Source organism: Pelophylax lessonae (genome assembly GCF_965119305.1).
Source record: "Pelophylax lessonae genome assembly, chromosome: 4".
Classification (NCBI taxonomy): Eukaryota; Metazoa; Chordata; class Amphibia; order Anura; family Ranidae; genus Pelophylax; species Pelophylax lessonae.
Window position 1 is genome coordinate 375593182 of NC_138771.1, and position 25767 is coordinate 375618948.

A 25767-nucleotide genomic window follows, 5' to 3' on the forward strand; every position below is an offset into this window, starting at 1 on the left:
GCAACATAGGAGAAACAAGTTTGGCGAGCTGAAGACATTTATGCAGGATCCAGGAGCGGTGGAATAATTATGTAACCCGTAGTGAGCACTTGCCTGAAAATTCTCCTGTTTATTGAAAAGTTGGTTGTTTGTCTCACTGGGCTGTGAAGTGGTCATAGTTTGTCGCAGTTGTATACTAAATCTATAGAAGATGGATAAACTTGATGAGCCACTCTGTGGTAGATAGAAGTACCATGGAGATTTGATCCATATAGACTGTTGAGGGTTGGCAACTTGTCGATCGGGATCTACCCGTCGATCACAGACAGGTAGATCATGATAAAGTCCCTGTCCTGCTGCCTCTGCCACCTAGGATCTACTAGCAGCAAGCTCGGGCTCACGTTTGCCATAAGTGAAGTGTGCTTATCCCCTCCAGCCCTCCACTGTAGGTCTCTCCAGTGGGTGTGCTTATGGGTGACATCAAATGCCAAGAGAGGAGGACCAGCGGGATCAGCGCACCAGAACAGGTAGCTGTGCCACAGCAGCTTTCCTGTGCAGCTCTGCATTAGGAAAACGCTTGTTGTACCCTCCTGACCCTCAGAATCATACCCTCCTGACCCCTCTGTGTGCCCTCAAGATCCCCCAGCCCTCCTGTCCCCCCAGTGCCATTCCCTCCTGAGCCCCCAGTATACCCTCCAGACCCCCCAGCACTGTGCCTTAACCCCCAGTACCGTGCCCTTCTAACTATCCAGTACCATGCTCTCCTGGCCCCCCAGTTCCATACCCTCAAACCCCCCTCCCCCTTGCACCGAGCTCTTCTTAACCCCCTTCCTCTGTAACAGGCCCTCCTAACCCCTCCTTTACACTGCCTTGCTGACTCCTTGTCCTTTGTCCTGTTCTCTGCCCTGCTAACCCCTGTCCTGCTCATCCCTCTCTTTTGCCCACTAACCTGTGTACCCTTCCCTACCTACTACTGACCTCTGTACACTGCTCTACCTACACCTAAACCTCCATACAATGCCCTACATCCTACTGACCTCTTTACATTGCCCTACATACACCTGACCTCTGTACACTGCCCTACTTACTACTGACCTCTGCACACTTCCCTTCATAATACTGACCTCTGCACACTGCCCTTCATAATACTGACCTCTGCACACTGCCCTTCATACAACTGACCTCTGCACACTGCCTTACATCCTGCTGACCTCTTTACACTGCCCTACATCCTACTGACCTCTTTACACTGCCCTACATCCTACTGACCTCTTTACACTGCCCTACATCCCACTGATTTTAGGGTCTAATGGGAGATTGAATAGGAAAACATTTAGAGGAGTAAGGACTGCACTCCAGTGTCATGAGGTGCAGGGATAGGCAACCTTTGAGAGGTGGAGATCTCCATAACAACATGGAAGACAACAAAGATCACTGGGTGTACACTGTTCTACATCCTCCCTCCTCTGTACACTGCCCTACATACTACTGACCTATGTACACTGCCCTACCTACTATTAACTTTTGTACACTGCTTTACATACTACTGATCTATGTACACCGCCCTACCCAATAGGGACAACTCTGTACAATGTTCTACCTACTACTGACCTTTTTATACTGCCCTACCCACTACTGACCTCTGGGGGCTTGCTAGTTAACTAAATAAAAGGGCAGAGGCACACCATTGATATTTGCTGTCTTCCATGGTGTCATGGTAGATCTCCACAACTCCCCTACCCCTGCACAAACATGATACTGGAGTGCAGTCTTTACCACTCTAAATGTTTTCCTACTCAATCTCACATTATAAAACTCTGGTCCGACCGCATCTGGAGTATTCTGTCCAGTTCTGGTCGCCAGTCCTCAGGAGGGATGTGTTGGAGCTGGAGAGAGTCCAGAGAAGGGCAACTAAACTAATTAGGGGATTGGAGGACCTTGACTATGAAGAGCGTCTACAATCGCTCGATTTATTCTCCCTGGAGAAGAGACGTCTGAGGGGGGACATGATAGCAATTTATAAATATCTTAATGGGGATCCCAGCTTAGAAAAAAAGCTGTTCATTCGAAGGGATTGCATGAGGACTCGAGGGCATACAATGCGATTAGAGGAGAAGCGTTTTAACCACAGGCAACGTGGGGGGTTCTTTACTGTTAGGGCTACAAGATTGTGGAATTCTCTACCACAAGAGGTGGTTTCTGCGGGTAGTATGGTGGCTTTCAAAAGACTCTTAGACTTACATCTCAAGGATCAGAACATTAAGGGGTATGTGAGATGAGTACAGCCACACACACCTACACAGGTTGAACTGGATGGACTATTGTCTTTATTCAACCTCACCTACTATGCAACTATGTAACATTAGACCCTAAAAATCTGTATACTGGGTATAAGCCAGAAAACTTATTTTACAACACTGGAAATCAGGAGAACCTCCAACCTACACAGAATGGCTTAAACACCTAATTTTTAAAACACAGGGGATGCATGACCAAATTTGAAAAAAAAAATATGGGGTTGTTGGTTGAACACCTGGTTGGACCTGGTATCAAATATATTTCTATAAGTGTGGCAGATTGGGTTATGGAGTATTGGATTTGTTCTTCTGTCATGAATATTGTCAGTATATTGTCAAGAATTAAGATATGAAAATATATATCAGAAACTACGTGTATCAGATGCATTATACTGTTGTAATGGTAAACCATGTTTTCTCAATAAGTGGCCTTTCATAAGGGCAGACTCCGCCAGCGATTCACTTGCTCAACAGGGTATCTGATCCCATCTGAACAGGCAGACGACAAGTCTGTGTCTGCTCTGCTTATGCAGTAGTGCAGAAGTGCCGCTTATGCAGAGCGGACACAGCTTGTTCTCCTCTTTGAGTGGGTGGATATAAATGGACCGCCTGTCCGTTTACACTCGACTGCCATCTAATCCGCTAGACAGAAAGGATTGCCATCGATCTGTTTTTTAGTGGATCGGATGTAGGGGAGTGTAAATGAACAGAGGAGAATGGAGGTTTTGATCGTTCCCGCATGAAAAACTGACAGACGGACCAAACTGGGTTGCAGGATCAGATGTAGGTGGGTGTAAATGGACAGAGGAGAATAGTTTTGATTACTCCCGCATGAAAAATTGACACATGGATCCAACTGGGTCACATTAAAGAGCCTTAAAAGGCTTTTTTCTTTTTTAATATATACATACTCACCTAGGTGGATGCAACATCCGTCTGATGCTGCACCTGTCCCCGGCACCTCTGCACTGAGAACCGAGCAATCGAACACCGCCGATCGCTCGGTTCTGACAGCGCCATGAGCACAGAGCTGCTAACTGTCAGCGAGGAGCACCCAGCTCAGTCTCTCAATGGCTCGCTGAGAGGCTGAGCTGGGTGTTAGTCCAGGCACCTGGCGTGAGTTTTTTTTGCTTTTTTGCAATAGCATTTTCAGCGTTTAGCATTTTTCAGCTGTAGCGTTTTTTAGCAAAACTATACTTCTACAAAAGCTTATAGCTGAAAAACGCTGATAAACGCAGAATAGAGGTTTTCAGTGTTTTTCAGCATTTTTAAGCTTTTATCAGATTTACAGCGTTATTTCAGCTGAAAAACTCCTCTCAAAACCCACTAGTTCTGGGATTTTTCCCAGCCTGAAAACACCCCTTCCAAAAACTGCTGATAACAGCCTGTGTGCATGGACACATAGGATAACATGCTGGGGAGTTTACTGGTTGCAGAAAAAAAAAAAAAAAACACAATGTCTGATGCCAAAAACAGCAGCTGTAATTTTTTGCACCCCAGTGTGCATGAGCCGTTAAAAATAAAAATATTTGCCTGGAGCTGTATACAACCAAAGCATACTCCTATTTTTACACTTGTTATCAGTAAACCAGCACAACTGATTTAATTTAACTGAGCCCTTAGCATTCTAGCAGAAGTAGTAAATGGCCGGCCAACCCTGGCCTATACAATTACCTTCATATAACTGTGCATATTGAGGAAATCCAGCTGCTCTCAGCCAGTCACAGGCTTCTTTTGCTTCAATCTCTAAAAGCATGAAAGAAAAAAAAAAATCTTGTAAATGTTACTGTGTCAAACAGTATACATCAACTTCAACAATATCCAAGCCCATTATACACACATTTGCATCTCACAATACATTACAAGACTTCTGTGCATTGCTGGAAATAGAAGGTAACATTTAATGTGCAACCTTAAGAAGCTGAAAGAAATGCCAACACAATTAGTAATTCTTATGTTCACAGACTACCTTTAACAGCTCAATATACTGTATATAAAATGCTAACTAACTTGATACGAATTTAAATGCAAAACATTTTTCCTTTTTATTCTCTTTTAGAGTAGGTAGGGCAATAACCTCTAGTTTTTACTGGTATCTGTGGCTCCATTGAGGAGATTTCTCCCCACTTCCTGTACTAATGACAGCATTTTCATTATGGACAGGAAGTACGGAAAATCTCTGATGGGGGCACAGCCAGTAATAACAAAGCTTGCACGAATTATAGTCTTCCCTCCGCTCAATGGTCTCAAGTGGTGCATCAGTGCATGGTAGCCAATCAGCTTCTAACTTCAGCTTGTTCAATTAACCTTTGACAATAAAACCTGGAAGCTGATTGGTTTTCTATGCAGAGCTGCGCCAGGATGCAGTTTTAGTAAATAAATCCCTTTGGGTCAACTATATTACTATAGGAGTAATTCAGCTAAAAAAAAAAAAAAAAAGTAATTTGTTTAATGGTTACGTTCTTTCAACTGAATTTAAAGTAAGTGGGTCATAATCCTGGAACATATGATAAAAGTATAAGGTCTCCTCCCTGCCTATTTGCAAGTAAGTGTTATAAGTGTCTCAAATACGAATATGAATGATTAAATTATTGGAGGAAGGCTTTGGTTTTACAGAATGTTTTATTGTTAAAGATGTCATGTGACACCAAGGTGGGTACAGTTAAAGTAAATAGGATTGCAAAACATTAAAGTGTCAGAAATGGCATGTATATGTATTTCAAGGACCATATCTCTACAAAAACTACAGAACAAAAAAAAAATAGACAGAAGGATAAAGGACTTAAGGTACGTTTAACCTCAGGAATGCATATAAAAAACTGCATATTAAAATATATATTTTATTAGATTGAAAATATTAAAATCAGATGGGGTGGTGTGGGATGGGCGTTTCCATCCACCAGCCTTTTCTACCACTGGGGCCTTTCTTCCCGAATTTTGGAGGGATTAGTTTCTTGCCTTTCATTGGAATTATATCTTTCCCCCTTTTTTCATTTATTGCAGCATTCTGGGATGTGTATGGTACTTCTTTGCAGGAAAAAGCTTTTTTTTTTTTCTTCTTTTCTAGATACCCATTTTTAGGATTTTTTGATGCCCTTGATATGGAGTGTGCTCCTCATTCACACCTACCTTTGTGAGGTGTCACAGACCTGGGTTGACAATATATCTGCCCCCTCTTTCCCATGATTAACCAGCGCTACACATTTATATAACACCCAGTTGTGAATATTGTATATGATATATACAGTATCTCACAAAAGTCAGTACACCCCTCACATTTTTGTAAATATATTATAGCTTTTCATGTGACAATACTGAAGAAACCACACTTTGCTACAATGTAAAGTAATGAGTGTACAGCTTGTATAACAGTGGAAATTTGCGGTCCCCTCAAAATACCTCAACACACAGCCATTAATGTGTAAACCACTGGTAAAAAAGATGAGTACACCCCCAAGTGAAAATGTCTAAATTAGGCCCAAAGTGTCAAAATTTTGTCTAGCCACCATTATTTTCCAGCACTGCCTTAACCCTCTTGGGCATGGAGTTCCCCAGAGCTTCACAGGTTGCCACTGGAGTCCTCTTCCACCCCTCCATTATGACATCACAGAACTGGTGGATGTTAGAGACCTTGCGCTCCTCCCCCTTCCGTATGAGGATGCCCCAGGGTTTAGGTCTGGGGACTTGCTTGGCCAGTCCATCACCCTTACCCTCAGCTTCTTTAGCAAGGCCGTGGTCGTTTTGGAGGTTTGGTTGAGGTCGTTATGTTGGAATACTGCCCTGCAGCCCAGTCTCCTAAGGGAGGGGATCATGCTCTGCTTCAGTATGTCACAGTACATGTTGGCATTCATGGTTCCCTCAATGAACTGTAGCTCCCCAGAACCGGCAGCACTCATGCAGCCCCAGACCATGACACTTCCACCACCATGCTTGACTGTAAGCAAGACACACTTGTCTTTGTACTCCTCACCTGGTTGCCGCCACACACGGTTGACACCATCTGAACCAAATAAGTTTATTTTGGTCTCATCAGACCACAGGACATAGTTTTAGTGATCCATGGTGAGGTCTGTTCTGAGTGGAACCTGTCCTGTTAAATGCTGTATGGTCTTGGCCACCGTGCTGCAGCTCAGATTCAGGGTCTTGGCAATCTTCTCATAGCCTAGGCCATCTTTATGTAGAGCAACAAATTTTTTCAGATCCTCAGAGAGTTCTTTGCTATGTGGTGCCCTGTTGAACCTCCAGTGACCAGTATGAGAGAGTGAGAGCAATAACACCAAATTTAACACACCTGCTCCCCATTCACACCTGAGGCTTGTCATGACACCGGGAAGGGAAAATGGCTAATTGGGCCCAATTTGGAAATTTTCACTCTGGGGTGTACTCACTTTTTTTGCCAGGGGTTTAGACATTAATGGCTGTGTGTTGAGTTATTTTGAGGGGACAGCAAATTTACACTGTTACACAAGCTGTACACTCTCTACTTTACATTGCAGCAAAGTGTAATGTCTTCAGTCTTGTCACATGAAAACGGTATAATAAAATATTTACAAAAATGTGAGGGGTGTACTCACTTTTGTGAGATAAAGTATGTATACAGTTCCTTGCGAACGTATTCGGCCCCCTTGAACTTTTCGACCTTTTGCCACATTTCAGGCTTCAAACATAGATATAAAACTGTAATTTTTTGTGAAAAATCAACAACAAGTGGGACACAATCATGAAGTGGAACGAAATTTATTGGATATTCCAAACTTTAACAAATAAAAAACTGAAAAATTGGGCGTGCGAAATTATTCAGCCCCCTTAACCACTTAAGCCCCGGAGGATTTGGCTGCTAAAGGACCAGGGTTTTTTTTGCGATTTTTTACTGCGTGACTTTAACGGACAATTGCGCGGTCGTGCGACGCTGTACCTAAACGAATTTGACGTCCTTTTTTTCCCACAAACAGAGCTTTCTTTTGGTGGTATTTGATCACCTGTGCGATTTTTTGATCACGCGCTATAAACAAAAAAAAGAGCGTAAATTTTGCAAAAATAACAATATTTTTCACATTTTTTTATATGAAATTCCCCAAAAAAAAAAAAAAGGAAAAATCTAAATTTAACATTTTTCGGCCAATTTTATGCTACCTATGTTTGGTAAAAAAAAAAAAAAATCGCAAAAAGCGTATTTTGTTTGGTTTGCGCAAAAGTTATCGCGTTTACTAACAAAGGGAAAGATTTTTGTCATTTTTGGTGTTTTTTTTTTTAACGCGTAATGGCGGCGATCTGCGATTTTTTTTTCGGTACTGCGACATTGCGGCAGACAGATCGGACCCTTGACTGACATTTTTGGCACTTTTGGGGGTACCAGTGACATTACTGCAGTAATCAGTGCTATACATATGCACTGTTACTGCAAAAATGACACTGGCAGGGAAGGGGTTAACTTTCTTGGACAGGGAGGGGTTAAGTGTGTCCTAGGGGCGTGATTCTAACTGTGCAGGGACATTCCTATTGGTGTAAAAGCAAAGATCAACCGTTCTACATAGTAGAACGGACAGATCTTCACTTTTACACAGGGAGAACTGACAGGCAGCTTGTTTACACAAGCCGCTCTGTCTTTCTCCCTTCACAGGAGCGATCGCAGTGTGACTGGCGGACATAGAGTCCGCCGGTCACACGCACTGACTTGTCTGTGAACGAGCCGCGGCGGGCGCGCGCCCGCCCGCGATAGGCTCGCAAGTCAGTGACAGGCGAGTGATGTACCGATACGTCACTCTGCCTGGCCGGGGCTGACCGCCGCAGTATATAGTCATGCGGCGGTCGGCAATCGGTTAAGTTAATACTTTGTAGCGCCACCTTTTGCTGAGATTACAGCTGTAAGTCGCTTGAGGTATGTCTCTATCAGTTTTGCACATCGAGAGACTGAAATTTTTGCCCATTCCTCCTTGCAAAACAGCTCAAGCTCAGTGAGGTTGGATGGAGAGCGTTTGTGAACAGCAGTTTTCAGTTCTTTCCACAGATTCTCGATTGGATTCAGGTCTGGACTTTGACTTGGCCATTCTAACACCTGGATATGTTTGTGAACCATTCCATTGTAGATTTTGCTTTAGGTTTTTGATCATTGTCTTGTTGGAAGACAAATTTCCTTCCCAGTCTCAGGTCTTTTGCAGACTCCATCAGGTTTTCTTCCTGAATGGTCCTGTATTTGGCTCCATCCATCTTCCCATCAATTTTAACCATCTTCCCTGTCCCTGCTGAAGAAAAGCAGGCCCAAACCATGTTGCTGCCACCACCATGTTTGAAAGTGGGGATGGTGTGTTCAGGGTGATGAGCTGTGTTGCTTTTACGCCAAACATAACGTTTTGCATTGTTGCCAAAAAGTTTGATTTTGGTTTCATCTGACCAGAGCACCTTCTTCCACATGTTTGGTGTGTCTCCTAGGTGGCTTGTGGCAAACTTTAAACAACAATTTTTATGGATATCTTTAAGAAATGGCTTTCTTCTTGCCACTCTTCCATAAAGGCCAGATTTGTGCAGTGTATGACTGATTGTTGTCCTATGGACAGAGTCTCCCACCTCAGCTGTAGATCTCTGTAGTTCATCCAGAGGGACCATGGGACTCTTGGCTGCATCTCTGATCAGTCTTCTCCTTGTATGAGCTGAAAGTTTAGAGGGACGGCCAGGTCTTCTTGGATTTGCAGTGGTCTGATACTCCTTCCATTTCAATATTATTGCTTGCACAGTGCTCCTTGGGATGTTTAAAGCTTGGGAAATCTTTTTGTATCCAAATCCGGCTTTAAACTTCTCCACAACAGTATCTCGGACCTGCCTGGTGTGTTCCTTGATCTTCATGATGCTCTCTGCGCACCTCTGAGACTATCACAGTGCAGGTGCATTTATACAGAGACTTGATTACACACATGTGGATTCTATTTATCATCTTTAGTCATTTAGGGTCAACATTGGATCATTCAGAGATCCTCACTGAACTTCTGGAGAGAGTTTGCTGCACTGAAAGTAAAGGGACTGAATAATTTTGCACGCGCAATTTTTCAGTTTTGTATTTGTTAAAGTTTGAAATATCCAATAAATTTCTTTCAACTTCATGATTGTGTTCCACTTGTTGTTGATTCTTCACAAAAAATTACAGTTTTATATCTTTATGTTTGAAGCCTGAAATGTGGCAAAAGGTCGCAAAGTTCAAGGGGGCCGAATACTTTCGCAAGGCACTGTAAATATGAGGGGACAAGAGAACTAGAGGAAAGAGGAGTTTTATAATCAGAGGTGGATCTAAAGGTCTGCTGTTTCAGCTATTGTGCGATGTGGATGCTGGTCACCCCCTAGGGGGGACAGTGTTCTAGTGAGTGAGATACAAGAGGGGGAGCACGTTTGTGGAACACCAGCATCAAGCACCACTTTAAAATAGGTTGAAGCACCTTCAAAGTGCACCTTTCACTATGAGTTTTTATTATTTTTTTTAAGAGAAAATTTTCTGTGCACTGGTCACTTTTCTTTTTACAAGGATTTGTGTGCAGTAATTGGGTTTATATATAATTATTTTTTTGAGATATATTCATGATTTTATGTTTACATGAGCGATTAGATACAATTTTATTATTCATCTTTTGGCACATATCTTATAATTATTTATTTTGATTTATTGTTGGGAACCATATAGTACATTTAGCAGTATGCACACACAAAATTAAGACACTGAGCACGTAATATGCAGTACAGCGTCTGAATACGCACATTAAAAATTAAAACCTTTATTAAAGCAGCGTCACAGCCACTACACACACGTTTATAACCAATTTCTATTAATGCATGTGGTTTTCAAACAGGAAATTGAATTCTTTCCAAAATCAGTTGTTAAAAGCGGAGATCCATCCAAAAAGGGAAGCTCCGCTTGTCTGCCTCCTCGAGGTACCTGGTTTTGACATGCCCTCCTCCTTCCCATGCAGCTGGTCCATTCACAGAGTGCAGTGCGCTTTGCGCATGTGGAGCAGGGAACCGGCTGTAAAGCCGCATGGCTTCACTGTCGGTTTCCCCTAGTGGAGATGGCGGCGGCAGAACCCAATAGCCGATTGGAAAATCGGCTCGGGCGAGGACACGCTGGATTCCTGGACAGGCAAGTGTCCTAATATTAAAAGTCAGCAGCTACAGTATTTTTTCTGAAGGAACCTGGAGCTCCTCTTTAAAAGCAAACAAACTTTGAAATACTTTTGAATGACATTTGTCCAGTTATCAAATGTACAAAGAATTTTCATACAAATATTGGTACAAATCTCAATTTATCTCCCCACTCCTAAAAAAAAGGACTACTCAAGACACTATGGGGTCTATTTAAAAAGGTTTTCAAACAACTTGTCCCAGATTTATACTTTTTCAATTTAATCCAAATTAGAAAAATATTAGACTTTTCCTAAGGCCGGCCATACATAGGTCAAATTCCGAAATAATTATTTTTTTTTTAAATCTTCTCTAAGAATTTTTGTTCTAATTTAGCACCATTGGTGGGCTGATTTTCGTGTGGCTATCGATCAGCATGTTGGAAATTTTTCAAAAAAGAATGATTTTCTAATCAACGATGGGAGAATTGTGTAAGAAAAGTAATTGAAAAAAAACGGGCATGAGTCTAAGAAAAGAAAATTCCCAGGAAGAAAAATATATTTTCTGTAGCAACATGAGGTGAAATTGAAGACTTGGTTTGGCGAATTTTGAAATCAATGTGTCAAGTCTTCGGTCAGACCAGCAGTACTGCTTTCTCACACACAGCTGAAGTATTTAGCTTTTTCTCTCTTTTGGGCTCCCATCACTGCAGCTCTATGTTGCTTAACTTTTTGCATAGTATATCTCCTACCTTTTTTGCTTTAGGAGTCTCGTATTATTTATTTTTCTTTGCCAAGATCATGGTCTTTCTTTTGGTCTCCATATGCACATGAACTTTAAACTAATTGCTGAGGTGTATATGTTTTGAGCCATTGTTTGGCCTGGTCCGATCAGGGTTTCAGAGGCTGGGAGTTAGATTGCTTCCCCTGCCTCTGATATACTCTTCCAGAACATAGGCCAAGAGATTCAAATAACCAGCCTGAATATTTATCAATTTCCAGCCAATCCCTGGGGGGGGGGGTATGCAGAAGGGGGTTGGGATGGTGATAAATAGTCTGAAACACTGGTGAGTGGGGTTCCTTCTCCCCAGCAGGGTTCCAGAGTCAGAGGGGCTACTATTTTTGAGCAGCCCATGGATTGTACAGCTGCTCTAGAGGCCTTGTGGCATCAGGGCGGAGGGCCTGGATGAATTTTGCTTGAAGCTGATCGCAGAAGCTCACCTCAATCTGGTCTTGAGAGGTGCCGTCTCACTCACTGGACTGTGACCAGAGGAAGCTGGAAGGAGGCAGCTGTCTTGGGGGTATTGTAAGTAAAGTCCCTAAACTAATCCCCGTGACTAGTGTCTTGCAAACTGCACTTGGTACTAGCATTTCTGCATCTCCACAAGATAACCAGATGCCAAAAAAGACTTGCCACAAAGTCTGTGATGCTTTAGAGTGTTCAAGACCCACTAATACTCAAGGAAAAAAAAAAAAAAAAAAAGAGTCCTCTAAACATTACGTGCCAAGCATTTGGGAGTATCCCATGCCCTTACCCCTCTTCTAAAAAAAGTTTCTTCAAGCAATAAATCTATTAAAATCATACCCCCTAGACCAGTGATCTCCAAACTGTGGAACGGATGTGGCCCTTTGTTTGCTTTTATCCAGTCCCTGCAGCACTAATTAATTCACTGACACCAATGAAGGGGCATAGTTCCTCCACATAACACCAACAATGGGGCCCAGTTCCTCCCACTGACACCAACAAAGGGGCCCAATGATGGGACACAATTCCTACTAATAAAAACAAAACAATGGAACACAATTCCTCCCAATAACACAAACAATGGGGCACTATTTACGCCAACTGATGCAGTTTCTACTCCTGATGGCCACAGTCCGGCCCCTCTAAATTCTGAAGGATGGTAAACTGGCCCTTTGTTTAGAAAGTTTGGAGACCAATGCCCTAGACTGTTTTTGGAGCTGGAGTGTATGGACTGGTGCTTGTAGTGGTGGGCAGTCGCTATACTATTTGGGAAGAACCAGATATTACCAGTGGCCCCTTCGAGGGTAGTGCTACACAGTTATTATCCAGTTTCAGGATCATGTAGTTATTAGTAGCAACATGTGTCTTTATTGTTTTCACGTAATATGATTTTTAGGTTATTTTGGAAGCCTCAGGCTGATCACATCCTCCGATAACTATGTAGCTGTGGCAAGGGTGATGTTAGAAATTAAACAGTAAATACAAACATCACACCTTGGAATTACTGTACGTGGGATTTCTTTTTAATTCGGCAATTTTTCCAATTAGCTGTAAATTCAAAATTAGGAATACAAATGCATATAAAATAAAATAAATTGTTAGCTTTTCTCCACAAAATGTTCTTAGCCAAATATCACCTCATTCTTATACTTGCTTTCTGGCCTACAGGCAACAGATGTTGAGATTTAACTGCTCATTTTGCGGCAATTAATAAAACTCTGGAGGCATTGCTTTTACATTCCCACAGGAGCGGGGTCAGGCTCTAACCTTCCTCAATTACACACACCAGATGCCTGAAAAATGTAAACAACTTTAGTAGGTTTTAGAAGCTTTGAACAGCAGTAAAATCTGATGAGTGCAACACAAATTTCAAGATGTTTCACATAGGCCATCTGTTTCAAAGGGGCCAGAAATAGGGGAAAAGAAGGAACTGAGTCTCAATCCTTTTTCTAAAGTGCTGTTCTAGGAAACTTGTGCATTTTCAAACACATTAACAGCATTTAAGAAAAATACGCTAAACAGCTCAGTGATAGAATCTATTAAAGATGAGGCGGCCAAAAAAAAAAAAAAAATGATGAGGCGGCCACCCACCCTGTGCAATCCCTGGTTATATCTGTAGCCAGCCTGTACATTATACATTACAAAACACATGGAACCATTCAAAACGTCTACAGCTGATTGAAGAGGGTTCGGAAATCACTTATCACTAATCTGTTTGTCTATTCATGGTGTTAGCCAATGCTTTGACAACATTATAGTGGTTCATTCACGTTGACTAGTCCCTGACTATTGCAGTTCTACTTTAACCACTTTAATACAGGGCACTTCCCTCACTTCCTGCCCAGGCCAATTTTCCCCTTTTAGCGCTGTTGCATTTTGAATGACAATTGCGCGGTCATGCAACACTGTACCTACACCAAATTTATGTCATTTTCCCCCCACAAATAGAGCTTTCTTTTGGTGGTATTTGATCACCTGTGGGTTTTTTCCTTTTTGCTAAACAAATAAAAAAAAGACAGAAAAGTTTGAAAAAAAAAAAAAAAAAAGTTTTTTTGTTTATGTTATACAATTTTGTAAATAAATACGTTTTTTCCTGCACTGATGAGCACTGATGAGACTGCACTGACAGGCACTGATGAGGAGGCACTTATGGGGTGGCACTGATAGGCGGCACTGATGGGGTGGCACTGATAGTCGGCACTGATAGGTAGCACAGATATGCAGCATTGGTGGGCACTGATAGGCGGCACTGCTGGGCACTGATAGGCGGCATTGATGGACACTGATAGGTGGCACTGACGGGCACTGATAGGTGGCACTGACGGGCACTAATGGGCACTGATAGGCGGCACTGGTGGGCACTGATGGGCGGCGCTGATGGGCACTAATGGGCACTGATAGGCGGCACTGGTGGGCAATAATGGGCACTGGTGGGCGACACTAAAGGATGGCAATGATGGGCACTTGTGGGCAGCACTGATAGGGAGGACACTGGCGGGCAGCACTGATGGGGAGGGCAATGGGGGGCTCCCTGAGCCCTGATTGCCATCCCTGGTGGCCATATTGGGCATCCCTGGGGGTCATAGTGGGCATCCCTGGTGGATCTAGTGGCATCCCCCCCCCCCGAGGGTCTGAACTGGTAATCAATGATCTGATTACCAGTGCCGACCCCCCCCCTGTCAGGGGAGCCGCCGATCGGCGTTTCTTTACTCGTGCCTGTCAGGCACGAACTAAGGAAAGCCGATCAACGGCTGTTCCTGTTTACGATGTGACCAGCCGTGATTGGACACGGCTGATCACATGGTAAAGAGCTACGTCAGTAGTCTCTTTACCGAGATCAGAGATGCAGGGTGTCAGACTGACACCTCACATCACCGATCGCCGCTCTGCTCGCCCCCGGGGGGCGCCCAGAGCTTTGTTATCCTGCCGCCGTCATATGACGTCCGGTCAGGATAACACAACCACATTCCCGCCGTCATTCTGTTATAGGGCGGGCAGGAAGTGGTTAAGGTCGGCTCAGACAAATCATTAGCGCTCCATTTTCAGTGCACAAAGTCTTCTTCCTCAGTCTTTATGATGGCAATTTTGCCATCAGTGATCAGATGAATTGCAAAACCCCTCTTTGCCATGAAAATGAACTTAATCCCATTAAAAAAAAAAAAAAAAAATTCCCACTGCATTTGTGAAGGCGGCTTCAGGGCGCCCAAGAAAGTCCAGCAAGCGCCAGGACCGTCACCTGCAGTTGATACAGCAGGTGGGAATGCATCTGCATGCACAGTGAGGCAAAGACTTTTGGAGGATGGCCTAGTGGCATGAGGTGCAGCAAAGAGGCCACTTCTCTCCAGGAAAAACATCAGAGACAGATTGATATTCTGCAAAAGGTACAGGGATTGGATTGCTGAGGACTGGGGAATTTCTCTCTGAATGCCCTTTCTGATCGTTTGGGGCATCTGGAAAAAACCTTGTCTGGAGAAGAAAAAGATGAGCGTTACCATCAGTCTTGTGTCATGCCAACATTAAAGAATTCTGAGATCATTCATGTGTGGGGTTGCTTCTCAGTCAAAGGTGGTGGGGGGGGGGGGGGTGCACTCACAATTTTACCTTTTTGTTGAGAGGGTGAATCTCCTTAAAGGGGGCACAGACAGCAATAAAAACTCACACCTACCACAAACACCCATGAATCAATCTGGCTCTTCTAGCCAAACCCAAAAGGAAGGGAGGGATGGGTGTGCCGGATATCTCATGCTACTATAAGGCTAGTCTTTTACAGCGCATGGTTGACTGGCATGTACACTCTCATGTCAAAGATTGGGTTTCTTTGCAAAATTCAGCATCCCATATACCGATTCAATGCATTCCTCTGATCCGACGCTCACTTATCCCCCCCCCCCCCGAATTGAAAGAACATCCACTCATTGACTACTCTTCATTGCTTTTACCATACCAATTTGAAACAAACTTTTCCTGACTCAGGGTCCTTTATCCCCCGTACTGGACAATCCGGACCTCCTCCAGGATTAGCCCATCATTCTCTTAAATCAAACTGAAATAGGGTTAAGGATAGCACATCTCCTTCACGTGGGTCAATTACCTCTTTGTAAGCTCTCAAAACAAAACTAGAGAACCCTCACATCTCAAATTGGGATTATCTCCAATTTAAGCACTTCATCCAGTCTACTCTTCAAAACCATCCACACCCTGACAGTCTTACCCCCTTAGAACTCTGCTTCAAATGTAAACCTCAACAACATCTACTTTCTACAATGCATGCACTGTTATGGAGTGATACTAACTCCAATGTGGTGAAGATCTGTAATGCTTGAGAGAAAGAGCTACAATTAGATATTTCAGACGCTGAATGGCAGAGGATCTTCCAAAGCATTCACAAAGGATCCATTACTGTCTCAATTCAGGAGAACAACTATAAACTGCTAACAAGGTGGTATCGTACACCCACTATCCTACACAAAATTGATCGTTCTATTCCAGATGTTTGCTGGAGATGCCAACAACCCAATAGTAATCTTTTCCACATATGGTGGTACTGTCCTGCTATAAACCTATTCTGGAAAAACATTCATAGACAAATAAAAACAATGTCTTGCCATTTGGATTTCACCCCAGCACAATTTCTGCTACATTAGCAACAATATCCTAGATCCACCTACCACAAATCTTTACCCTTGATCATGATCAATGCTGCCAAAATGTGCATTCCCAGACCTTGGGGTACACACAGAGCCCCTCACTCCTGGACTGGTATAATAGACTCAACAAAAAAGCTGAAATGGAAGAATTCATCTCTGTTTCACGAGACTCTCCTGCAAATTTCATAAACACATGGTCTGATTGGATACGATTTTGCAGTTCTCAATCTTACTCCTGAATATTAAACTATGACAACTTAACTAGTATCATCTAATGGGATTTTTTTTTTGTCCTATTTTCCCCAGCTGCCCAATAAGGTCTTGCTTCCCGCCCTTTTTTTTTTCCTCTCTCTCTTTGCCCTTTCCCTTCCTCCTTTTCTTCTACCCCCTCCCCTTCTATTTCATCCCACCCCTGCCTTCCTAAAAAAAGAGTCTAGTGCTGGCCACTGACTCATCACATCACTAAATGCGTTTTCAATCTTCTGATCTCCTTTTCTCCTGTTCTCCTCTTTTTTTCATCTTAGGTAATCTGTTTAGCAGATATTACACACAATTTATATGTTTTGTCCTCTTCATTAAGATCTGAGGTTATTCTGATTCAGAACACTCTCTCTGGAGTGTCGGATCTATAGTCCTTTAACCTTCATTGTTGTTATTTGTAGCATTATTTTACTTTTTATCAGCTTTGGTTATACGCTTTGTGCTATGTTCTTCTATATTGCAGTTACAGTTCTGATTAACCATTTTATTAATATAGGTCTTTGACCTGGCTAGTTCTTTGCAATAAATGCGTGTATTTCACCTTCTCATTGTTTGCAGTATTTTGCTGAACCCTACCAGTTTGTAATATCTTATATTGTATTGTACTTTAATTCAATAAAACATTTTTTGGGGAAAAAAAAAAAAAAACCTCACGTGTTTTAATCCCTCTCCACTCTATCAAAAACTAAAAATAAATAAATAAATAATATGATGTTTTGCTTTATACCTCAATACGTTAAATGGAAATGTAATGGAGTTGACGCCTTTCTTGCTCTAATTGCCAAACTATAGTCATTTCTTTCTATTGGTTGAACTAGATGGACTTTTTTTAACCTAAGCATTTATGTAAAAAAGAAGCTGAATGTTAATGCAATGTATAATATGAAAGTAACTAAAAGGTAATTTTTTTAGTTTTTGATTGAGTGGAGAGGGTTTAGAATACCGGTCAGGTTTTTTTTTTTTTTTTTGCCATCTGTGCCCCCAATAGGTAGATTCCCCCTCTCTATTTGTCCGGTTTACTATTATCACCGAAAGAAAAATTAAAAGGAAATCCCAAATTTTGGGTTGTCCACAGAACAGGTAGATCTTCCAGAAGAGACCCTAGTTCTGAAGACCCTGGTGACAACTAGGGATTTCCTCACTTCCTGTTATGCTATGGGACAAGAAGTGAAGGAAAACCACCGCAATGGGGGACAGATGGCAAAAATAAACCTCACAGCGGTTAGAACCCTCTCTTAGTCGATCCAAAATTCAGCTAATACTTTTTCAAGAAGAATTCCAGGTATGACATTTTTTACATAGTTACATTGGTCCAGCTTGGACCAGTTTGAAGTAGAATTACTTGTGGGATCCCACTTGAAGCTGTTAATCACTGTAGTAGAAACCGCTAATCCAGTGATCTCCAGTAGTCTGAGTCCCCAGCTGAGCAGCTACTCTGTTGCATTGAACCAATGTAGGGGGGCAAGTCCAGGCTGAGGTTGCCACAGACACACACACACACACCTCAGGGATGTCATAGTTGTGACTCTCTCTTCATTCCGAGCCATTGCAGGAGCCAGAACGAGCCTGAGTGGCACACAAAGCAGGTCTTGGGTCATTATGGACCAATGTAACTATGTAACAAATGCCACACCTGGAATTCTTCCTTAATCAGTTACAGCAACAGTTTTATTTTCCTTTAGGAATATAGGTTTTACATAAATTAAGTTAAAGTGGTTGAAAACGTTAATATTTTTCTTAAAACAACAAACATGCTTATGCTTATCTGCTCTGTGCAATGGTTTTGCACAGAGCAGCCCGATCCTCTTCTTCTGGGGTCCCTCGCTGGTGCTCCATGTCCCTCCTCTTCATCGGGTGCCCCAACGGAAAGTCACTTTCCATGGGGATTCCAATGTGAGCTTACTCCTGTGTCCCGCTGTCTGTGTCAATGGACTCCTCTATACAAGCTAACAGTCTGGTAGATTTAGCAACAGCCCCTTACAGGCTAGGAACTCTCAGTCCCTTTGGAAGGTGGCACGTGTTGTGAACTGCATCCTGGAGTACCTCCAGCTTGCCTGTAGACACAGGTCCCAGTTCTTCTACTGCAGGAAATGCTAGCCCACCTAGCTGTCTTTTCACCAGCCCACCTGGCTGCTTTTTCACCAGTCTACCCAGCTGACTCACTGGAGATTTCCCTGGGCAAGGTTGATGAAGACTTACCACTGTCTTCAAGAGAAACCTGCTACATGCGGCAGTCTCTCCCATTGTTAATACCTACACTGTGCTGTAGTACTCACCTCTGTCCTCCTTGCCCCTGCTGCCTCTCAGGAAAGCCTCCTTCCAACTTCTCTTGTGGTAGGATCCTTCCCAGCCAACACCCGAGCCCTGGCCCAAGAAAGAGCCCCCCCCCCCCCCTCCTCAAGAACAAGGATTTTGCCTCAAAGATCACTGACAGTCTCCTCAGCACTGCCTCTCCATTTTCCACCCAACTACCTTGCCAGCATGACTCATCCAAATTTAAGGGCTCACTTAATCCCCTGCCAGGCCCACCTCCTAAGTATTGGCTAAGGGCCCCTAAATATGCAGAACAGACCCTCCTAGCCTCCGCCCTCCAGCTTCCCGAATATTCTCCAACATTCTAGAACCAGGGGGAGGCAGCAGAGAGCTGTCTATACGAGTCAAACTGCCCTGAACTCTAATAACCCTGACCCAAACAAAGACTCACAGGCTTAAATATGAGTCAGGATATACACTCACTGGTCACTTTATTAGGTACACCTGTTCCAATTGCTTGGTAATAGAGATGGCCTTGCGGTTCGCCCGGCGGTCGTTTAGCGGCGAACTTTGCTTGTTCGCTACCCGCCAAATTTTCGGACACATGGCGTCGTTCGTGGCGGCCATATTTGTTTACATTGGGGAGAACTTTCACCCATGACACAGCCGTCAGGTGGAACGGGACAGCCAATTGAAACATTCCAGCACATGGACAGTCCCCCTACCCTATAAATAGACCTGACCTGGTGGCCGTTTCACATTCCGTTTTTTGCCAGTGTAGGGAGAGGTCTGCTGTGCTCATTAGGGAGAGTTTGCTAGACACATATAGAGCTGTGAAGATCCACAAAAGTCCTTTCCAGGGCTGGTATTCCGTATAGGTCTTCTACAGTCTCTTTTCAGGTTAGGGACAGGTATCCAGTGGTTGCTCTAGGGGCAGTTCGAGATCGGCTGCAGTCACGAATCGCTCTGTCAATGTCCACAAAAGTCCTTCTCAGGGCTGGTATTTCAGTATAGGTCTAGTATCTTTTAAACTTAGTGAGAGGTATCCTGTGGTTGCTGTAGGGGCAGTTAGAGATCAGCTGCAGTCACACAGAAATCACTTTGTCAATGTCCACAAAAGTCATTTAAAATGCTCCAATGTCGTTTTAGGGTCTATTACAGTCTCTTTAACAATAGGGCCAGATATCCTGTGGTTGCTTTAGAGGCAGTTAGATATCGGCTGCAGTCACACAGAAATCGCTTTGTCAATGTCCACAAAAGTCATGTAAAGGGCTGCAAATTTTTTGGTATTGCTGTGCAGTGCACTAAAAAGGGGGGGGGTGGGGGAGGGGGTAATCCACAGTATAATATACTTTGTAGAAAGCATATTATAGTGGATTAGTACTATTATTGTGCACTGTGCAGCATTGTGACAGGTGTGGTGGTGAGACTGAGCGTTTCTGCTGCAACACTACACACAGTGACAAAAGCACTTATAATGTATTATAACTGGTGTGATAGACCAATTGCCCCCCCCCCCCCCCAATGCCACATATTGAAGTGGGCTGTTATCTGAGTAAACTTTCTCAAGTGTATTTATGTCATGCAACAATATTGCCTAGTTTGCTGAGTGAAGTCTGGTACACACTGCGCCAAACTCACTGGCCAATTTTTTTAACTGGTGTGCTACACCAATGCCACATATTGAAGTGGGGTGTTATTTAACAGTATAATTTTCTAAGAGTGTATTTTAGTCCTGCAAACATTTGGCCTCTTTTGCTGTGTTAACTCTGCTACACACACTGACAACAGATACTGGCCAATTATTTGTAGAACTGGTGTAGTAAACCTGTGCGCCCCTCCCCCCCAATGCCACATATTGAAGTGGGGTGTTATCTGAGTAAACTTTCTCAAGTGTATTTGTGTCATGCAACAATATTGCCTAGTTTGCTGAGTGAAGTCTGGTACACACAGCGCCAAACTCACTGGCCAATTTTTTGAACTGGTGTGCTACACAAATGCTCCCCCCGAATGCCACATATCGAATTGAGGTGTTATTTAACAGTATACTTTTCTAAGATTGCATTTTAGTCCTGCAAACATTTGGCCTCTTTTGCTGTGTTAACTGTGCTACACACAGTGACAACAGTTACTGGCCAATTATTTGTAGAACTGGCTGATTGACGGACCGACAGATAGGGAGGAGAGGCAGGCAGAACTTGCATTGCAGAAGAGGTAGAAAGCAGACTGCAAATGTATCAGGAGTGAGCCATCAACCGTGTACAGTCACATCTGGCGCTCCCAGGACGCCGGCACATGGCTCTGCAGTGTGGGCTTTTATTAATGTGTCCGTTGCTGACACCAGTGTTGCCATCTGCAGCCTTTGCAGTCAACGCATAAGTCGCGGTAAGCCCAACACTCACCTAGAGACAACCGCCTTAAGAAGGCACCTGAAATCCCATCACCAAGCCCAGTGGGAGCAAAACTGTCAGAACCCACAAAGCCACACTCCATGCTCTCACCGTCCAGCCTCTTCTCCTTCTCCTCCCCCTTCTCCTGTCTCCTCACAGTTGTCCAACACTCCATCTTCCATGATGCCGTCATCACATTTTTCTGGAAAAAGGCAGGCTTCTGTGGCTCAAATGTTGGAGCGTAAAAAAAGGTGTCAGTTCAACCAATGTGAGCTCATGTTTGCGGCCTAAACAGCCTGCCACCAACTTGTGTATACTGTGAACGCCTACTGTACCTCTAGCAATCATATACTATGTTCTTTACTGTCAGTTTAACCCATGTGAGCTCATGTTTGCGGCCTAAACAGACCGCCACCAACTTGTGTATACTGTGAACGCCTACTGTACCTCTAGCCATCATATACTACGTTCTTTACTGTCAGTTCAACCCATGTGAGCTCATGTTTGCGGCCTAAACAGCCCGCCACCAACTTGTGTATACTGTGAACTCCTACTGTACCTCTAGCCATCATATACTACGTTCTTTACTGTCAGTTCAACCCATGGGAGCTCATTTTTGCGGCCTAAACAGCCCGCCACCAACTTGTGTATACTGTGAACGCCTACTGTACCTCTAGCCATCAAAAACTAAGTTTTTTGCTGTCAGTTCAAACCATGTGAGCTAATTTTTGGAGTCTGAGTATACTTTTAGAAGTGTATTTGTGTCCTGCAACAATATTGCCTCTTTTGCTGAGTGAAGTCTGATACACACAGTGCCAAACTCACTGGCAAATTTTTTGAACAACTGGTGTGATAAACCAGTGGCCCCCCAATACCACATATTGAAGTGGGGTGTTATCTGAGTATACTTTTAAAAGTGTATTTGTGTCCTCTAACAATATTGCCTCTTCTGCTGAGTTAAGTCTGGTACACACAGTGCCAAACTCACTGGTCAATTTTTTGAACAACTGGTGTGATAAACCAGTGGCCCCCCAATAGCACATATTGAAGCAGGGTGTTATTTAACAGTATACTTTTCTAAGATTGTATTTTAGTCCTGCAAAAATTTGGCCTCTTTTGCGGTGTTAACTGTGCTACACACATTGACAACAGATACTGGCCAATTATTTGTAGAACTGGTGAGATAAACCTGTGGCCCCCCAATACCACAGATTGAAACGGGTTGTTATCTACACAGACACATGGTCTAGCAAACAAGGGCAGGGAAGGTATATCACTTTTACTGCCCACTGGGTGAACCTTCTGACGGCCGGTAAGCATGCAACCTGTGGCACCCGTGCAGATTTAGTTGTACTGCCACGGATTGCAAGCAGGCCTGCCTCTTCTTCTACTCCTCCTCCATCCTCCCCCTCCTCCTCGGCTGACTCCTCCTCTTCCACTGCTACCATCTCTTCTCATGCGCCGCCCAAGATCCCCAGAACCTATTCCACATGCCAGGTGAGACGTTGCTTGCCATGCTGTGCTGTGTCTGTTGTGCCTGGAAGCTAAGAGCCACACTGGTCCTGCATTCCTTTCAGCTTTGCGTTCACAGGCAGATCAGTGACTGACAACGCTGAATTTGTCAGTTGGTAAAGTGGTGTGCGACAACGCTGCCAATCTGCTGAGCATGCTGAAACAGGGCAAAATAACACACGTGCCATGCATGGCACACGTCCTGAACTTGGTGGTGCAGCGATTCTTTGCCAAATACCCTGGGGTCCAGGACGTCTTGCGGCAGGCCAGGAAAATCTTGGGCCATTTCCGAAGATCTTAAACAGCCATGGCTCGCCTTGCTGAGATTCAGCGGCGACACAAACTGCCCCTCAGGCGTTTTATTTGTGACTGTCCGACGCAATGGAACTCAACGTTGCATATGCTCGATAGGCTGCTCCAGCAAAACGTGCAGTTAATACTACCTGTTCAAACTCCGAGGCAGGACAGGTTCTGGGGAGCTTGGGTTTTTTTCACCTCGCCAGTGGCTGCTCATGCGGGGGGCATGCGGACTTCTGCGGCCATTCGATGAGATCACCAAACTGGTCAGTCACGGCCAGTGCGCCATAAGTGACATAATACCTTATGCCTTCTTTCTGGAGCGTGCATTGCATTGTGTCATTGATCAAGCCGTCGAGGAGTAGGAGCAGGAAGATCAGGAAGTCGCAATGTTGAATGAATTCCCAGGGGGTGCTACTCCATCTGAGACAAATTAACAGCAGGAGTCTGAAGAGGAGTCGGAGGAGGAGGATGGTGCTGGGGGGGGGATGAGGAGGAGCAAGAAGAGCATGTTTTAAACCTTTCTGGGATCCCTTGTATTATCCGTGGATGGGGGAGGAGAACGAGGACGACATTATCCTGGATGATGAGTTGGAAGCAGGCCACTATACCGCTTCCAGTTTACTGGGAATGGGGGCCTACATGCTGCAGTGTTTTAAGGGGGACCCCCGTATAAAACACATAAAGGCCAAGGACCAGTACTGGGTGGCAACGTACTTTGACCCCCGGTACAAACACAAAATGGCGGAAATGTTACCACAATCACAGAGGGCAGTCAGAATGCAGCACTTCCAGGCCTTGCTGCGGAAAATTCTGCATTCTGCTTTTACGTGCGCTGGCAGAGGAATTTCCAGTCACAGAGAGACAGTTGCGGGTAGCAATCCAACAGCACCTGCAAGAAGAGGGCGGTTGGAAGAGGTCTTGGTCACTTCAGATATGAGATCCTTCTTTCAGCCAAACCATCGACAGCTGTACTCCCGATCCAGCATGAGGGAACGCCTAGACCGACAGGTGTCCGACTACATCGGGTTAACGGCCGATGTGGACGCTCTGAGGAGTGATGAACCCCTGGACTACTTGGTGGGTAGGCTTGACCTCTGGCCAGAGCTTGCACAATTTGCAATGGAAAGGTTGGCTTGCCCCCCATCCAGTGTCCTGTCCGAAAGGACGTTCAGCGCAGCAGGGGGGATCGTGACCAATAAGCGCACTCGCCTAGCTCATGACAGTGTAGACAACCTCACATTTATAAAAATGAATGAGGCATGGATCTCTGAGGAATTCAACACATGTGACCAGTAGACCAGGTTTCATCGAAATTCCTCCACCCACAATAATTCCTGGTCCTTGGCTTCGCTACATACAGCGGCATAAAAGGCATTTCATGTCCATTGAATGGCAAATTTTTGGGGCCTTTCAGGGCCGACAATTATTTTTTCTGTGAATGCCTAATGTACCTCCAGCCACCAAATACTAAGTTCTTTGCTGTCAGTTCAAACCATGTGAGCTAATTTTTGGAGCCTATACAGGCCGACACTTACGGTTCTGTGTACTGTGAACGCCTACCATACCTCTAGCCATCAAAAACTACGTTTTTTGCTGTCAGTTCAAACCATGTGAGCTAATTTTTGCAGCCTATACAGGCCGACACTTACTTCTGTATACTGTGTGAATGCCTAATGTACCTTCAGCCACAGAATACTACATACTTAGCTGACAGGTAAATCCATGTGGCCTAATTTTTTGGGCCTATACAGGCCAACGCTTACTTCTGTATCCTGTGAATGCCTAATGTAACTTCAGCCACAGAATACTACATTCTTAGCTGTCAGGTAAACCCATGTGGGCTAATTTTTGGGGCCAATACTGGCCGACACTTCTGTATCCTGTGAATGCCTAATGTACCTTCAGCCACAGAATACTACATTCTTAGCTGTAAGGTAAACGCATGTGGGTTAATTTTTGGGGCCTGGAATGGCCGACACTTACTACTTTATCCTGTGAATGCCTAATTTTTCAGACTGGAAATGAAAAACAATGGGTCTGTAAAGGTTCCGCCAAATTGTGGAATGGATGTGGACCCATTTTACAGATGTGTAATTGGACCCTATATGTATTAGACAATGTATATCCTGGCTGCTGTTAGTTCTGGCTGATTTATGAAAAAAATATATATTTTTTGCTGTTAAAAAAAAAATAAAATAAAAAAAATTTAGGGCAACTTTTTCAATTGCAATACTTCTGTTATGACATTGTCCATGTGCTGGGACTATTTGTGCACAGCTAGTACGTCTTTTGTGGTTGCAAATATGACCTAAAGGTTTTTAAATTTTGCCTCCCATTAAAGTCAATGGGGCCCGTTGGGAACTCGTGGTTCGCGGACTTTTGAGAAAATTTGCGGCTGGCGTTCGCGACCCACCCCGGCCAATGTTCGTCCATCACTACTTGGTAACACAAAATGCTAATCAGCCAATCACATGACAGCAACTCAATGCATTTAGGCATCTAGATGTGGAGAAGACAGCTTGCCGAAGTTCAAATTGAGCATCAGAATGGGGAAGAAAGGGGGTTTAAGTGACTTTAAACATTGCATTGTTGTTGGTGCCAGACGGGCTGGTCTGAGTATTTTAAAAAAACTGCTTATCTACTGGGATTTTCACGCACAACCATCTCTAGAATTTACAGAGAATGGTCCGAAAAAGAGAAAATATCCAGTGAGTGGCAGTTGTGTGGGATTTTCATACACAACTATCTCTAGGATTTACAGAGAATAGTCTGAAAAAGAGAAAA

General features: G+C 43.9%; 1 protein-coding gene across 3 annotated transcripts in view; it reads right to left on the reverse strand.

The window, feature by feature from the left end:
- The window catches only part of LOC309552100 (rho GTPase-activating protein 7-like), a 211255-nt gene that overhangs the window by 130288 nt on the left and 55200 nt on the right, over positions 1–25767 (reverse strand). For 2 of the 3 annotated variants that reach the window (XM_082252880.1, XM_082252879.1), the window contains exon 2: positions 3951–4022. The exons of the other annotated variant lie outside the window; for it this stretch is intronic. In XM_082252880.1, the coding sequence (XP_082109006.1) occupies positions 3951–4022 (72 nt within the window). The remainder of the gene's footprint in view (positions 1–3950; positions 4023–25767) is intronic. 3 annotated transcript variants of the gene reach the window in all.